Source organism: Rhopalosiphum padi, chromosome 2, assembly GCF_020882245.1.
Source record: "Rhopalosiphum padi isolate XX-2018 chromosome 2, ASM2088224v1, whole genome shotgun sequence".
Taxonomy (NCBI): Eukaryota; Metazoa; Arthropoda; class Insecta; order Hemiptera; family Aphididae; genus Rhopalosiphum; species Rhopalosiphum padi.
Genome location: NC_083598.1, coordinates 9,630,497 through 9,648,921, shown reverse-complemented (window position 1 = coordinate 9,648,921; position 18,425 = coordinate 9,630,497). Strand labels below are relative to the sequence as shown.

The 18,425-nt window shown below is 28.0% G+C and overlaps 1 protein-coding gene across 4 annotated transcripts in view; it reads right to left on the bottom strand.

Moving 5' to 3' along the window:
* Positions 1-2,930: 2,930 nt before the first annotated feature.
* The window catches only part of LOC132919240 (serine-rich adhesin for platelets), a 244,618-nt gene continuing 229,123 nt past the window's right edge, over positions 2,931-18,425 (bottom strand). For 2 of the 4 annotated variants that reach the window (XM_060980639.1, XM_060980642.1), the window contains exons 10-22: positions 14,693-14,846; positions 11,586-11,826; positions 9,615-9,825; positions 7,175-7,636; positions 6,800-7,113; positions 6,506-6,726; positions 6,065-6,253; positions 5,894-5,997; positions 5,669-5,833; positions 5,460-5,603; positions 5,247-5,321; positions 5,020-5,153; positions 2,931-4,935 (exon numbers count right to left, since the gene is read on the bottom strand). In XM_060980639.1, coding sequence (XP_060836622.1) covers positions 4,776-4,935; positions 5,020-5,153; positions 5,247-5,321; positions 5,460-5,603; positions 5,669-5,833; positions 5,894-5,997; positions 6,065-6,253; positions 6,506-6,726; positions 6,800-7,113; positions 7,175-7,636; positions 9,615-9,825; positions 11,586-11,826; positions 14,693-14,846 — 2,574 coding nt within the window. In that variant the 3' untranslated portion in view covers positions 2,931-4,775. The remainder of the gene's footprint in view (positions 4,936-5,019; positions 5,154-5,246; positions 5,322-5,459; positions 5,604-5,668; positions 5,834-5,893; positions 5,998-6,064; positions 6,254-6,505; positions 6,727-6,799; positions 7,114-7,174; positions 7,637-9,614; positions 9,826-11,585; positions 11,827-14,692; positions 14,847-18,425) is intronic. The other 2 variants (XM_060980640.1, XM_060980643.1) reach the window with 2 other exon arrangements.

Sequence of the window (18,425 nt, the reverse complement as noted above, 5' to 3'; positions counted from 1 at the left end):
ATAATAGCCCCGAGCCTTGCTAATTAATAATAATTTGTACATTAAATTTGAACAATTTTTATGGAACAGATATTAGAAAATACTTTTATTTCAGAATTGAAAATTGTTAATTTTATTATATATGTCTTATTGTATATACGTATATTTTTATGTTTGTGCTTAGATAATAATATTTTATTGATTTAATGATTAATTTATTAGTTTCAGCGGTGTTCCCATTGAGTATACTCTATATGGCCGCATAACTCAGTAGCAGTATACTCTCAAAATGTTTGTAAAATCATGGGTATTCTGTAAAATATATTCTAAATGAATTTGCGAAGAAAAAATAACTAAATTAATAAATTTTTTTTTTATAGTAAGCGATTTATATCTATTAAAAACTGAATAATTTTTATTTCCCGTTGGCGAAAATTGTGACCGTGTTCGTTGTTTGACGTGGGATGGAATTGACGAAAACATAATAAATAATTCACTGGCAATTCCGATAATAATAATTATTATAGAATTGCATATCCAATATTTTGGTAACGACGTCATTACACTGAATAGATAAAATCTATTTAAATTTCAAAATTATTATTTTGGAAATACTCAAATACGTCATATTATGGTAGATGGAAATTTTTTTTTTTAGCATTTTCATAAAGTTTTCAATTGCATTTTTAAAATTGTGCCGAGTGGCGAGTATACTCTCAACAAATTTTGGGGAACATCATTGATTAGTTAGTTTGACAATGAACAATAAATAACTAGCAGTATACCAAAATTATAATATTATACCTAATGAAAGGAAATAATAAAAGGCTTAATTTTGATCATATTAAAATTTTTCGGTTCGCCATTTTATAAACTTATATTATTGATGCCAACTAATAAATTTGAAATCAACAAGATTGTATTTATTTAGTAACTATAGTGTACAGTAAACACATTTTTTATACTTGAGATTAAGATTTAAAATAATAATAATTATCTACTAAACGATGATTCCAAAACTTTTGTCGGAAAAAAATTTGCCCAATACAATTTATGTTAAAGCTTCTAACCGCACAATTTACCAAGTAAATTGGCTGTGCTCCCATCTCTATACTTTCATGGGGTGCATGTGGATTCAACCCAAAATTAGTACGTAAAAAAAAGTTTCTCGGTAAATTTAGGTGTATGCTAAATACAGTCGAAGAATAAATTTAAAAAAAATAGAGCTTATTATAGAATATTACGAAGTTTAACCAATCGCAACTTTAAAACTTAGCTGTACGAATAAATGCGTATGGAATACACTATTAACGTACCGACGATTATAGTTAAATATTATGATGATTGAGTATACCCACGATTTAGGATAATATATTATCTTAAATCGTGAGTATACGTATACCATACGAATATATACGATATCTTAGGGGTATCCAACTTGTGGGCCGTGGACTCGTGGTGTCATCGTGTCTTATTTATAAAATTAAAATTTACTTATTATATTATTATTATTATGAATTAAAATTTTTCAGGTACACAATTTTTACGTTTATAAAAAATTATCAAATTATATAAAATGTATCAATTAGTATTTTGGCTCTAGGTAGTAAGTATCATTGTATTTATACATGTGGTATTATGGCCAACGAAGCTATTCATATTATTACCAACCCCAGCGATATACGATATGCGAATTGATGTATCTATTGCTAAAAATATTCATGGGTATTGGGTATACAAAACATGTCTTTTTCACCTATATAGATGAATAGATGATAATGATAAAATAATGATAATAATGATAATATAACGATAAATGATAAAAAACCTCATCATTAAGCTAGAAAAAATTTTTTTTTTCACACGAAATAACATTGCTATTTTTTTGCAGTCCTTATTAGACTATCAGATATAAGTAATTTTAAAAATAGATTTTTGTACATATTTATTGTGGTGCTTTTCCAAAAAAAAAAAAAAAATAGTGAAAATCCAAGGATTAACACATTAAAGAAAAAGACATATTATTTGGAAACATGTATTTAGAAAGATTACTGAAATGTAATATACCAGTAAATGGTATAAGGTGGATAAAAGTTCTTTGGTTCCCAAAATATTTTTGATAATCATCAATTGATATTTATTTTATTCAATAGAGGTACAACATGAGAATTGAAAATTATGAATAAATAGAACATATTTTGTTTACGTATTGAAAATGCTAACAGTTATAGGGGGCCATACGATCGTATACCCGCATATTATCATACATTTTAGTGAGTAACCTATATGCTAAAAAATAAACAAAAGAAAACGTGTATACGCAGCTTAATCATTACAACATAGCTTAGGATTGTTAAAAAAGTGTTAAAATGTTTGATTGTTTAATTTATAGTTATAATATTGGCCAAAAACTACAACCTTCAATTAGTAAAATTATATGCAAGGTGCTGCTACAGCAGTTCATAGGCGCAATTAGAGATCTATTTCTGGGTAGGCTAAATTTATATGAGGAACTCGTGGGTGCTTTACCCCCACACCACTAGTATTGATAACATATAAGACTGGATGGGCTAAGCCCACCCAAAACCCCCCTAGTTGCGCCTATGTAGCAGTTTTATTAAATCAAACCATGTGAATTACGTTTCAATCATTTTTTTATAGGTAATACAGTTTCAAATGTTTCAATGATATGCATCCTTGTATTTTTGTATTTGTTTAACATGAATCCATTCCTATGAAAATGAACAATATATATGAACCATACATTTAGAAATTAAAAAAAAAAATAAAATGGAATACTTTTCTTATAATATTCTGCTTGCTTTTATATATTTTGAATAGCATAATGTTTAAATTTTATTCTTTATTCTGATGTAAATAATTATTGTCAGGAACGCAAGGATATAAATATACACTACGTAAATAATAATAAATACACAATACCACTGCAGTTAATAACCATTAATTAATATTTATTTATTCGTTTCCTCTTTGAAAGACCACAACAATTAGATTAAATAAATAGTACAATAAATTATACACTGTTGATTGTATACAATGATTCGATAAAATACCGATAAAATAATACATTTAATAGAAATAGTTTAAATGAAACGAAAAATAACTATTTTTTTTACAAACATATTTAGTTACATATACTTATTGCATAGATGTACTGATGTACAATTAGTTAGCCAGTAAATTAACTAAAAACGAAAAAAAAAATTACAATAACTTTTTCCTTTAACTTTCGAGCCCAAAACAACAACGAACATTCTAAACACATAATAACTTAGACCTATACTAAAAATTTACCATAATAATATATTAAGAATGTACTAAAATATTTTAAATATTTTTTTTCTATTAAATAATTTAAGATAATTATATTCATTAAATATAATTTTAATTTTAAATCTCGTATAACTCTTATCTAAAATAACTATAACAATTTCTTTTAGCGTTATTTCCTTTAATTATTATCATTACCCTTTGGTGGGCGCACAATGTTTAGCCGGAAAATTCGAACGTGGGGGAAAGGATGGAATGTACCGGCAACGCTTGGGACCGGATGAAAAAAGGGCATTTTGGGGAGGGATAGAAGGAGTGATGTAAAATTGCTCCCTTCAATGTAAATAAACATAACAAAAATCAATACTGGCAACAAATAACATTAAAAAAACCCTCAAGTAGCGCAATAAAAAGGCGCAGAGTAAACCTTTTTATACTATACCACTACTTAATCACTAACATCTCAAATATACATTTTTATATGAATTATATATAACATAAAAGCGACGCGTATTTATATATAAATGCATGTATACATGTATATATTTATCTACGCTTCAAAAACATGCATGAAGACTAGCGCCTGTATTATAACACTTTTGTGAAACAATGTTATCATCAATATAAGTTTAAATCATTGATTTAATCGTAAAGTAATAAATATTAAATATTTTTATGTATTCATTTACATTCACTTAAGATAAATAACAGCAATAATATAGCTATTCACTACTATTTGAATTTCGGATTTTTATTTTGGAAAGGGAAGACTGGAACTAAATATTAGTTTACAAAATGTAAGTCAAAGAATTTGAGCATCGACTTGATAATGTTTTTCTTTGTATTTTTTTAAATATTCACAAAATTATATTAACAGGATATAAAAATACAAAGGGGAAAATATTCTTATTTGGCACTATAATTATTATATATTAATAACATGATGAGTTTATAACTTAAATTTTTTTTTCAAGTACCAAATTCGTGTCTCAAATGAGTGTTTTAAAATTGTATTACGTATATATTTTACTGGTTAGAAATGTACACTATATTTTATATACACAAGGACACTCACACACACGCACACATACACATACATTTGAAATTATTTTTACCACATCATGTGTTAATTGACGAATTTTGGTTTTTAGTTTTCAAAAGCTTAGAGACTAAAGAAAGTTGTAATGTTTCGTACTGAGCATTTTGATTCTAGCGTGAATTTGATTGGCACAATTTATTGTTTGACTTTATTATTGTCCAAGAAATGATGATTATTGCTTATTTAAATGCTATAGTATTCATCGAGGAAGAACTTTTGCATAGTAATATTTTTAGTGATACGTATACACGTATACACGTATTTATGTATATATTATTATTAATATTATATTTATGTATATTGCTTGGACATTTTATAGATTAAGAACCCCGGAAATAGGTTTTTGATTGATTGTACGAGCTCTGTTTAAAATTGAGCTTCACTTTGAATGTGGTTTTGCGTTCACTTAGCATTGTCTATGTAACTGAATTGGCGTTGCAACCGTCTTAAGTTGCATCATTTGACCGTAATCGACAGTCTGGTCCAATTTTGGTTTCTTTGGTTCTGCGTCAGGAGGTCTGTGCGATTTCATATGGGCACTTCGACTCTTTACTTTGGTAAATATCCTAAAATGAAAACATAATTAATTGTTAGCTATCTGTAGACAATTGATATACCAAATCGAAAGAATTGTAGTTAAAATAACATACTTTCCACAGATTTTGCAAGGGAATTCTTCGTAATTCGGATCAATATGTGTTGGTGTCAAGGTTTGCCTTCGATCTGGAGTTCCGTTAGTGTGTAGCCTCATATGAGCTGCTAATCCTATTTTGTTGCTGAATGTCTGAAAATGAAAACAATGAATAGGTATTATTATTTATTGTACGTTAATATTTTTCAGGAATATGAATGAGGAGGGAGAAAGGATCCAACTCACCGACAAACAGTCTGAGAATTCGCAAACGAAAGTTTGTTGGTCCTCCGAACTGGTGGTGACCATAAGGTCGTTAGCCTAGAGAGGGAAAAATAAATAAAAAAAAAAACGAAAAAATTTAACACAAGAACGTGAGTGTTTTTTTTTTTATTAAGAGAGGAATAAAGAGATTCCAATAGGAATATTATTAAACATGGATACACATAAAGTACTTACAGGAATGTCTAATTTCGGATTGACCATTGTATCTTCATTCCTCGTCTTTCGTCTTTGGAATTGAAACTGTTTATAGTCTTCCGGACAAACTTTTTTCCACAAATAATAAAATTGTATGCATTGTTTCATAGTTTTCGTTCCCAACTATAAAAAAACCCATATGAGTTACTAAGTATTTAATTGAAAATCGTTAGGTTAGTTAAATTTACCTCTTTTGATATAAATGCAAAATCTTTGTCATATTTGAATATAGCTTTGTGAAATATAGATACTTCATTTGGGGTCCAGTGATCAGATTCTGTGTATTCAAATTTCATTAAAGGATGTCCTTGTGGGAGATACGGAGTTGGCTGCATCAATTTTAACATTGCTTCCTGATAATTAAACCATTTATTAATAAATATTTACTAAAAATAAAAATTACTCAAATGTACCTGAACATTTCCTTTGCAAAGATGTAACAAGTGTAAAGCATACTCTTTGTTTCTTCCACCACCTGGTACTGCTGCACAGCACGCAAAGTCCATGTACATTTCAACTAGAAAATTATAAGATTAATATAAAACACTCTTATAAAAATAATTTTAATTGTTAATCATATTCACCTTCTCGATCAGAAACTGAATTTGTAATACAAGGGTCCCATAATAAATAATCACTAGATGGCTCTCGAATGGGTCTGATTTTGCTTACTGGTGGTATTAAAGCTTGGAAATTTGGACCAAGATTAATGTGCGGTAGTACATCGCACTCTGGTGGTGAATCTAGTCCTACACAATCTTCAACAATAACCTCTGAAATATAAAAATATATTAATATTTAAAATTTGTTTTAAATTTTTGTATATAATAAAAATTTTACAACTCAAACTTCGAAAATAAAAAATAAATAAAGCCTCTTGAAATTAATTTATAAGTTCAGTATAGATTTTAATAATATTACAAGTAATCATAAAACTGTATTATAATGCAAATAAATATTTTGAGCGCCTACAGTTTTAATTTACAGGAGCTTTACTGAATTTAGAAATAAATTAAACAAATTACCTTTGACAGTTGAAGAGCTTGGCCACGAAGTCACTGCTTGCCAATAAAGACCTCTTCCGTTTCTAGAAGGACTCAACATAGGTTTTGGAGTGAATTGCAATGTTGGTTCATTTAACATACCAAGTCTATGACTACGCAATCTGGATCGGAACGGTTTGTACGTCATAGTTTCTCCAAAACAGCGTTTTCTGTTTAATCGATTTGTAACATTTGGCGGAATACTAAAAATTTTTAATGAAATTTATATAATATTTCGTGTAAAATATTTACATAAATAAAAGAGTCAATTTTTACCTTGACGGATTTAAGAAAATGTCATCTAAATCTTCAAAGTTTTGATTATTATCTGGTTTTTGTTGTTTGATAACTGGTATATGTTTTTCGATCAACTGGGCTTCTGTTTGTACGAACATGGTTCCAGGATTTTGGTAACTGGCTTGGACTAATTTTAAATCTCCATTTTTGTCAATTAAAAATTGACTGCCGTCAATAACTTGGGCCATGGTTCCATTGACCCCGTATAAACGACATGTTTGGTAATCGAATTTCTTCCTAAACTCCTTAGGATTGCTGGATAATAATGGATCTTCTGAATTTGGCATCATTACCTAAGTTGTGTTTAATATCGTTAGTAATGTTTTATTAAAAATATTATGCTAAAATGTAAACCTGTAACGTGTGTTGATGATGGTTAGGTAATGGCGACGGTGCAGCGGATGAATTATGTATTGACATCGGCGATGAAACGGGTGTATTGGCTGATAGTGGTGAATCTGTGGAAGACTCGAAATTTGGCAACACTTCACTTAAAGCTGCTTCAACAGCTTCTGAACTTGACATGTCAGACGAATAAAAGAAGTCACCAAGGTGGCCGTTTGACATAACTGAATGAAAATTTAGCGAAGGAGATTGACCCTCTTGACTAGCCGGTGGAGTAGGATAGGTAAAACTTGGAGATGGAAGAGGTGATCTACCTAAATCTGTAAACATGGTTTGTCCTGAACTGTACGCTAGATCAGCTAAGCTAGCTGATAGTGGAGAGTTTAATACGGCTTGGAAATCTTCATTGTTTTGAAGATCGGTCATACCATCGTAATCATCTAAACACGACATGTCTTGCATGTCCGTCGCCTAATAACAAAAAAAATAAAAACATTTTAATATCAGTTTTAAATTAATGATGGATTAATTTATATGAATTAATATTTTGTTGTAAAGCATAATTTTATAATAAGGTAAAATATAAATATGCATTAGATTTAAATTTTAGAGGCACTTGGTCGGGAATATTTTTTGTTTTAATCATATCAGTACTTAGTTTATTTATACACACCGTCGTTGGTTATAAGAATTTATTTCAAGTGAGCTATTGACAATTTTGTATCCATACGTTTAGTTAATTGAATCAAAAACAAATAATAAACAAAAATAAATTTATACATAGGTAAAGGATAAAAATCGAAATGGATTCTCCACGTGGCCGTGTGTATTTAATGCACTGAATAAATTTATATTTACAATTGCAACCCAGTAGTTTACTATAGCCTTTGGCCCAATAGAATCGACCATCAAACACAAAGTTCGTTTTATACTTATCTGTGTATATAGTCATATAAAGTTTTACAATTTACGTACCAGAGTACACACGGTTCAAGAGCGGAAGAAATCTCGTTTATTTATTACTAACGAGCGTAGACGAAAGGGGAAACCGTCGTTGTACTAAAACTTTATCGACCTACTGAATTGGTCCAAACTTCAAAGGATTATTTTTGCAAAATTGTTTGTTTGGAGATAATGTAAATGTTGACTATAGTATAAGTTCATTTGATTTCGAATAATTTGTATGTATATATATTTAAATATTAATTAGTATTAAATAACTAGAATTATGATTACATTTGTATGTTTGAATAAGTTATGGATGCCTATCTATAATTATTAATATTAGCATAACCATATAGCTATTCAATATATTGAGATCGACAAATCCAAATACAGACGATAATTACTATTTTTAATCGTTTATTATAGTATATCATCACGTAACTATTTTTTAATCAGACGGCATAAAAAAATATAATTTCAAACATTAGAAACAATTATAATATTTAAGTTTGAAAATGGAAAAAGTACATTCAATATTCATTGGAGCTTAAGAAGAATATGATGACCGTTTATAGGTAGGTATTTTATTTATTTGTATTTTTGTAGAGTCTGATCAATTTTTTGTTTGTTATCTGTGTGTTCTGAAGCGAAGGGCAAAGATCGATTAACGCCGCCGGTTGAATAACAATAATGTTACCGAAATTCCCACTCCAGTGGACCTAATCTTTAGGAAAGCAAATTTTAGAAGGGGTTTTGTGTACTGATAAAAGCTCGTCGGTGTTCTGATGATTAATGCAGACGGGGTTTCCGGAGTTTTTTGATTAATCGACAGCGATTTGCCCCTTCCATTTTAATCTATACGCTTAAAAATGTACAAGGTTCTCGTTTAACTGTCAATAGTAGAATACAATTAAAAAAAAAAGAGTATTTGTTTAAAAAAAAAATAGATGAAAATGTGTACACAGCCACAATCGTTTTAGATAGGTATAAGTTAAGGTAGGGTGGTAATAGTTAGATTTGGCGAAGAACACATATTTCATGGAATTAAAGAATTAATTGGAAACACGACTGTGTCTGTAAATTATTTATTTATTCTATTAATTAAGCTTCAGCGACTGTAATAATTAGTTGTGGACGTTGTGGTTTTATTTTGTTACGGTAGTTTTTTGGAGCACGTATCCTCGTATGCTCGTATAGCTGATTATTTGTTTAATAATATTAATTATAAACGATTAAAACTATATGAACAAATTAATAGGATCGGAAAAGATGAAGAAATATGTATATAGTATATATATATAATTTTTAATTCCTGTTCGCAGTGCCATGGTCGTTTCCTTATATGGATTTACTCGTTCGGAAAATTGTGGATACAACAACTGATTATGATTACCGGCAAGTACCTACTATTATACGAATACTCATATTATTACTAAGTACTACTACAACTACGGAACTATGGATTATATTGTAATACTATTGGACTGTGGTGGGTCCGTTTTACCTGTATCGTGTTGGCCAGCTGCACGGAGTCGACGGCCTGTAAGAGCATAGTTTCGGCTTGTACGTTAGGAAATATATCGTCGTTGAGTCCTGGCGAATAATAGCCCCGGTTATCGGTTTCCTTTTCGCCGCCACCGCCACCGCCACTGTTTCCGTGATTCAGTGTGTACGGTGAACCGGAGTAATTAATATCTATTTGCGGGCTGGTGCTGCTGCAACAAAATCCCATTACGGGTCAGAGATTAATAGACCGATCGTTGAATCGACACGCACACACACTCGTATGCGACCTGAGAGATATGGGATCGAATCTCGTGTACAAAGCAGCTCGGTTGTTGCGCATTTTTGATGATACCAATTTGTATTTGGAAAGCGCGTGATCTGACGATTCGACGAATCTGATTACAGGTAGGCCTACTTGACCGTAAGTTTTTAGAACTTAAAATTGTGTATTATCATAGTGACGCTTCTGACAGTACTACAGGCCACAGGGATGTACTGAATCATTACTTGGTTTAAATAAAGTTGTTGCTTAGATTTGGAGCCGAATAGTTGATTTTACAACGATGTACTTTATGTAGCATTCCTCCATTGATATTTTAAATAAAACAAATATTTCAGGAAGAAGATTTTGAAATGTTCAACGGTTTTTATAAAAATCATGAAATTAGTTGACAGTCAAGAAAATAAAACCGCCAACCTAGAACTTTTTGGAGGGAAAAAATGGATAGTATTCTTGTCCAAATTTAAAACAATATAATTATCAATGTACTGCGTCAATATTGTCGTTAGTTTCTTAAAATGTATGGTTATGAATATTTTTATCGCATTTAATTTCATTCCAAGAAACTGAGTTAAGTAAAGTTTTACATTTGAGAATCATTCATAGAATTATTCATAGAAAATTTATCAGAGTAGTATAAGAATAGATAGTAGTGAGAACAATTTAATTTTTAGTAATAACAAGACCGTTTTAATCCCAAGAGAAAGTTGAACGTTATTCGACAAAGTTTTTGTTTGGAATCAATTTAATAGCTTGTACTTTATACAGTATATTTTTATTTCAAATATTATTCGTGGTTAAATAAAACTTTGTTTTGATGAAGTGAAACTTATAATGATAAATTTAAAAATACTATTTTATTACTTTTGACGTTAACACGATATGACGCGTATGTATTTCATGAGGTTTTAAATGCAAGACCCGGAAAGTGTAGGTGACACTTTATGGAAGTATCCCATAAAAATATGTACTTGTACATGATATATCCAAGTAAAGTTTGTTAGTAGACACTATTAATTAATAATAATGAACTAATGATAATTGAATGTTTGACTGTATGTATACTATTGTTTAAGTCATTAACATGGTGGTGAATTATTAAATTATAATATATTTCACATTCAACCACACATATATTTTATAATAAATTAAAAATTTCTAATTTTTCATCGACTAGTCTTATGTGCTGATTTATTTGCTATAAAAATTCAAGGTAGGTAGGTATTTGTCATGTATAGTGGTTTAGAAAATAAGTTTGTTATTGAAAAGACAAAAGTTTTTATTGGCGTGTCAGACAAGGCCTTGTCAATTATGCATGAAAGGGTGTATGCATCGGTGGCTTAAATAGTTAAGTCGAAAGCTCCCGAATCGGAGGGATGTGAGAAATCCCGAAACGCCGTATTTTAAACCTACATGGCCAATTTGATTGGAACGCTAGACGTGGACAAACGCCGTCGTATTCAATTTAAGAAAACACCCAGATACAAATTCCAAAAGCCCACAGAGTTTATGAGATTTTACTCTCATTCCTCTCTCTTTCTGTTGGCCTGTCTCCTCTCTTTTCTCGCTTTATTCGTGCGTCACTGTTTCAAGTGTTCCGAGGAGAAGCAAATCGACACGCGTATTGTTTTTCGGATTCGTCACTGAGGCCGATCTAACTTGAACATAGATTTGTACGCGCCAACTAACCTGTGATTGAACTGGTATCCCGGATCCGAGCATGCCCTTTTCACACCGGTCTTTTTGAGTATTACGTCCGTGTACACTACGGCCGTAGAGTCGGCCAAGCCCACTGTCGTGTCCACCACGGAAGCGGTGTTTGGAACTGCCGGAACCGCGAACGACGTACCACTGGTAGTCATCACTGCGTGGACCGCTGTGCTTCTGCTCACCACTTGCTGCACCACCGTTTCCTTCTCGCGGCTCAAGCCTGAAAACCCAACAGATCATCGGTTAAATGAGTTAAACGTGTCGACGCTGAAATATCGTCGAATTGCCGCGCACTTTGAGAATATTATGTAAAACTCAATATGTGTATGGTACTGGTTTGTTATCAATCTACCACCTTGCAATATAAAATTTATCACTCAGCTACCGGTACCGACCGTTGTACACTGATATATTTTGTACACCTTTACAAAACTTTTACATTGTGGCAAAATAATAAATAGCTCACAATAAATACTAGCATAATTAATAATTAATATTTCATAGTTAAACATGAGATTTTCTCAAAAATAAGACAATTTTCTAAAGATTCTAAACGGTTAAACATTTTTTTTATTTTAACGATTATTTTTTTTCTATAAAAATTGAATACCACTATACAGGTATTAAATATTATAGGAAATAACTCGTTAAAATAAGCTAATAATGTTTATAGTATACTACAATGCAGGTATCAATTTTTTTTTTCACCTATAGATATGCACTTTACATTAAACATACAACAAAATGACAACATATACTATTACATGTTTAAAATGTAATAAAGTACAATTTCAAATATTTACTTTTTTTCTATAAATAGATCACATATTAGACTAACCTTTATGTTTATGATACAGAGAAATATCGATTATGAATATCAAAATTTTAGATTTTAGATTTAAGACTGCTGAAATAAGGTCATTTGATAGTGAGATAATACATTTTAAGTGGATTGATGGCGATGACAAACAAGTAGGTACCTACTGTCATTATTTGTCTGGCCGCGATTTCGCAATTACAGTTTGACACACATTAATAAAATACAATATTTCGTGAATTGCGGGAGTGGTACTCAAAAGCGCAGTATAATAATAACTATTATCATAAAACATTTACTTCCCAGTAAATATAATATAGACACAGCAAAATAAATCTTGATAGTGGGGAAATGGTAGGCTATAACTTGTATGGATAATATTATTATAGTGGAACAGAAAGATGTCATCAGTATATTTAATCGGAAAACGTATAAAAATTGTACGAATGCTAGAAAGGTGTTAACACGCATATTAACGTATTTGAATCGTTTTATTCGGTTTTATTTAAGAACGCACAATGGAGAAATTATCGTAAATAACTTTATTATCCTTATCAAAAAAAAAAAAAAAAAAAACATTTGTGTAATTATTTATATTATGGTTTTTTTATAATATATATTTCTTAAAAGAAAAGTTAAACTATAAAGTAGATTAATAAATAATATAATATTTGTATTTAGTTAGAAATAATTTAGGACTAGACAAATAAATAATAGTATAACATGTCAATATATTTTATGATATTAATATATATTTTTTTAAGGTTTGTATAAACCAAGTGCTCGTCATTTTTATATACGATTTAAACATTATTATATTATTTAATATTTTTGTTTGTAATAAGAATAAGAATAAAAGAAAACGATTTAATCCAAGACAATTTTAAGATCGCTTCAAATAATCTAATTATTACAGTCTTGTTTGTATTGTTCTTTATTACTTATTTTTTGTAAAGACATTGTTGTTAAGCTTTAAAGTCAATATTACAATTTATTTGAAAGAGCATTTACACGATTTAAGTATTTATTTTCAATATTTTACGAACTTTTTACTAAATATTATTTTATTGTGTGATTTAATATTAAACATTTTTTTAATCTATTTAATTGTTTACTTGAAAAAAAAAAATAACAAATGCTGGGGGAGAGTTAGGTTTTGATCATGACTATCTGGTGTAGGTATGTCTATGAGTGTGGAAGACAAAAAATAATATGATTTAAAAAAAAGCAAATTAAGTTAAGTTTACGTTTATGGTTAATATTGAGTCTATCTTTTTAATTTATAATTTAAAATAATATTCATATAGTCAATAGTAACACATATAATTTAGAATATAAGTATACTAAATACGATTAATATATTTCTTTAAATATTGAATAAAACCAAACGAGGAGGAGGGGTATTCTATTAATAATGATCTAATTTAAATTTCTGAAAATTGAATAAATAGGCTAAGTACAAGGTTGTTGATTTTGTTTAACAATTAAATGTTTGCTGTTGTTTTAGCATTTTAAGAATTTATAACGGTGTGTATTTTAATAGAACAATACAATAAATATGTAAGTATTCTTTTAAACTTATTTTCTCAAATACATTTGCTTAAATCATTAAATTATCTGTTATTTAGCTTTATTTTATATTTTAAAACGTTAAAATTTTCATAGTGTAAAATCGTTATATATTTATTTTGTAGGTAAATGTATTAATGATAATGTATTCTTGTCCATTATTTTTATTTGGTATATTTTAAATAGAAAAAATACGATTTAGCCAATTGATTCAGAATGTTAATGGAAGAATGAACGTTTTGAAATTTAGATTAACGGTGAAATACAAATAATGTGATTGGAAATGTGTAATTCCAATGTTTGTATAAAATATATATCATGTTTGACAAAAACAAAACTTGTAAAACAAAGTTGAAAATGTTTGATTAAAATCCAATTAATTAAATTTGAAAAACTTTTGAAAGTTTTTTTTTCAAATAATTTAAGAGTATTTCTATAAATTTCTTTCGAATTAATTAAAACTGAACTATTAAGCATTTAAATATTTGATTATAATTTTCAGTGCACGGTGATATTACACCGTGTAATTAATAGTTAAATTAATTATTGTAATTTCAGTTAAAATCTGATAATACAATTTTACAAGCAAACTAATACCTATAAGCTATACAGCCATACAGGTATGTTATACCAACATAATATGAAAGATTGTTTTACTGTATATACACTACTAGCATACATATTTCAATATATTTTTTACTTGAATATGTTAGTCCGTTTTGAGTTGAACAATTTGGTTTTGTGGTCCTTTTTTGTATGATTTTTTCTTCGATTAAAGCTCTGACACTCATGCTGGCTGTCTGTAAGGGTGGACCTGATGCTTCTTTTTTTTCCCATTTTTTTGAATCAGTTTCCTGAAAACGGTTTTCAAATTTATTAAAAACATTTTGGTTTAAGATAATTGTGTTTACTTAAAAATCCCTTCACCCGTGATTTATATTTACATTTGTGGTTTGGTATGAAAATTCCAAAAAAACGTTCTAGGATTTTCTGTGGTCGGTTTGAGGGGAGAGGATACACATAATAATAATAAAAAAAAAGAGTTGAATATTTTTAGGAAGGGGCATGGAAAAATCTGGTTTTATTTGATAATGCAAGACCGAACAATAAACACGAAAAAAACTACTGAACGTCAAAAAATACACGATTCAGCTTTTATAGTTGTTATTTTCAATGCATATTTTTTTTAAATTTAATTTGATATTTTTTACCCTTAATAACATTATTCAGAGAATTTGAAACCTCTGGGATGAAAAATAGTTTTTGATCAGCAAACAATATTATAATAAAATTAATTTACAGTAATGATAATTAGAAGCATTTTACCGTAATCGAAAATTAATTTCAAAATAGTCCAATTAAAAGCATATAGCTAATAATAATATATAATTTGACATGTGCCTAATTGTCTCCGGAACCCTTAAAATGAACCAGAGAAAATATCACACAATAGATCCCTTTCAAAAATAACACAAGCTCAATTTATTTTTTCTTTCTAACTTAGGCATTTTCAAAGCTATTAATTGTTATGTTAATTGTTGGATATTATTATTTATTATATATGAATTATGAATTACAAATTTTGTGTTCATAATTTTTCTATGTGCATAATATATCTATTATTGTATTTACAGTATTATATAATTATTTAAGTAAAGTTGTATGGTTATAAATATAGTTAAAGCTATTGAATATTTTACTATAAATTCATCTTAAGTAACTAATGTAAATTATTATGATAAGTAGAAATATTCTGAAAACGTAGCTACCTATAATTTTTTTACTGTAATTTATTAACATTTATGAAATTTTATCTTTTTACAATTTATCAAGCAGTTTGGTTGAATATTTTTAACAAATACAATTATTTAATATAAATGCATATGTACATATAAATGCATCATATTATACAGTGGTGTGACAACCGGGGCGGAAGGCGATGCTTAATACAGTGCTCCCACGGCTCAAAGAAGGCCCTAGAATAGGAGTAAACTAGGAGGGTATTTTTAACGCAAAATAACCAAATTAAGTTTACAATCATTTAAAATTTTTACTACGGTAAATGGTGAAACCGATTGAATAATAATAATCAATAATTATTAATTTTGCAGTATGGAACTGCGCTGTCTGTATGTTAAAGTAATAATAAAGTAATAGCTATATTATAGAGTACACTACTATATAGTCATAATAATAACAGCCCCATTGACGATGGTATCGTCGGCGCTAATTTTTTTTACTCTCGATTTATATTTTTAAAAGATATTAATAAATATCCAAAAAAAACACAGATCAGTAATTTGAATAGAAATTATAATTTATTTGAGAATATGCGATAGTTCTATGATTCTGCTAATAACATACTATAGCTATATTTATATAATATATTATAACATAATTAACTATATCCAGCCTACATGTCTACAATAATTTTCCAAATAATAAATAATTAGTACAAAAATAGATAAATAAATAAATTTATTTTTTACAAATACCTAATTCGATATATATACTCGTATATTATATTATTATGTTACTTTTTTGATTATTTAATAAATTAATAATGTATTACAATACAATGTAACTTTCAACAAGAAAAAATGTTAATAAAGTAAAAAAAAAGTAGAAAAATTAATAAAATGCATCAAAAATACTTAGAAATGACCGTAAAGCAGAAAATTCCTTAAAAATGTAATAATTTCATGTCCTACGAATCAAATTTCTGTAGATACGAGCAAGGTATTAGAGAAAAAAATACGAGCGCATGGCCTAAAAGTTCCGGCTCCTAGTTATAACAAATATAATGTAATTTATATAAATATATATTTTCGTTCGAAGTTTTGAATAATTCAAATAATACAATAGAATACAGATAACAATCAAACTATAACACTAAAACAAGAGTTATTTTTATCATTTATTATTGCATTAATTTATTTTTATTTAATTATAACTCACTATTCATTACAGTCGCACACACGCTCTAGTGCACTACTTAGACGGTTGTCATTAATTTAAGGTTATGTTTAATGTTTAATTGTTCGAGACTTTGACTTTTGAGTACTTATAAACAATATAAACATTTATTGTGCTTTTTTTTAAAAATCAACTGGTTTAATTATTGTTAGTTATTATGTATTGTGTATATATATGTGTAGATCATAAATATTAAATACTTTATACAACTAACGCCCTACATAAAAATTAAAAATGTGTATATTTATTTTACATATTTTTATTTAAAGAAAATAGTTTTATAAATGTGTTTACTTACTGACAATATCAACCTTCAATATTTTTGAGAAACAGTGGTAATGTTGATGGTATAACAGTATAAGTGTAAAACTTTCCTCTTTCGAGGAAATTATATGTTTGCCAATGTATATCCCCCTTGACAAAATCCTAAATCCTAAATATGCTACTGAATTGTACTATATTTATTGTACATCGAATGTTTGTATTTTAATTTATTTTAAATTTTTGAATTAATTTTCTTTAATATTAAAGGCATGACATAAAAAAGCCATTCTCCCCCAAAAAAATAGAGCTAAAATGATGCAGAGTTAAAAAAAAATTCTAGGTTTTTTAGTCGATTTCTAACCAGCACAAATTTATAAAATAATACAAACTAATTGATGTTGATATTATTGTCTTGATTGTATAGATCGTATAATATAACTTATTAATGTTTAATTGTTAATATTTTTTTGTTTAAAAAAAACTGTATACCTAACAAATATCAGTAATAACAATTATTAAAACAAATAATAAATCTACAGTTAAGAAAATATTCATTTGGTTATTATTTTACAGACCATTCATTTTAAATTATTGTTCAATAATTTATATTGTGTAATTTTATTATTGTTAATTATTATGATCTTAATTATGTACCATGTTCAATGTGCATATTATTATTTATTCTTTTGATGTATAATAAAAATTTGGGTAGCGCGTTTATAATTATCAGTAGTCAGTATTAAAAAAAAATTATTTAATTTACTACAAATACTTCAATTATTATAGGTCAACAGATTTACCTCATCATCAAAGCCCCATGATTCTAATTGCGCCACTGATATTTATAAATAGACGTAATTTTTGATCATGATAAATCTATTAAATATATAATTTATTATTTTAAAAATGATTTTGATAAAATAATAATAAAAATAAAAATATATTGTTGTGGAAAATATTTTATTGCTTTACTTTTAATAAACTGTATAGGTATATTACATTATAATAAATGCAAATTAAATATTTAAGTAACTTTTAATTGTATCATAATTTATATCTTACCTAACAATTTTATAATGAATGTTCTTAACCTAATATTTAGGTATTTAGGATATTTAGGATATTTTATTTAATTTTATTCCAAATTTCAAATACTTCAAAATAGGAACTATAGTTTCTATAGGAACGTATAA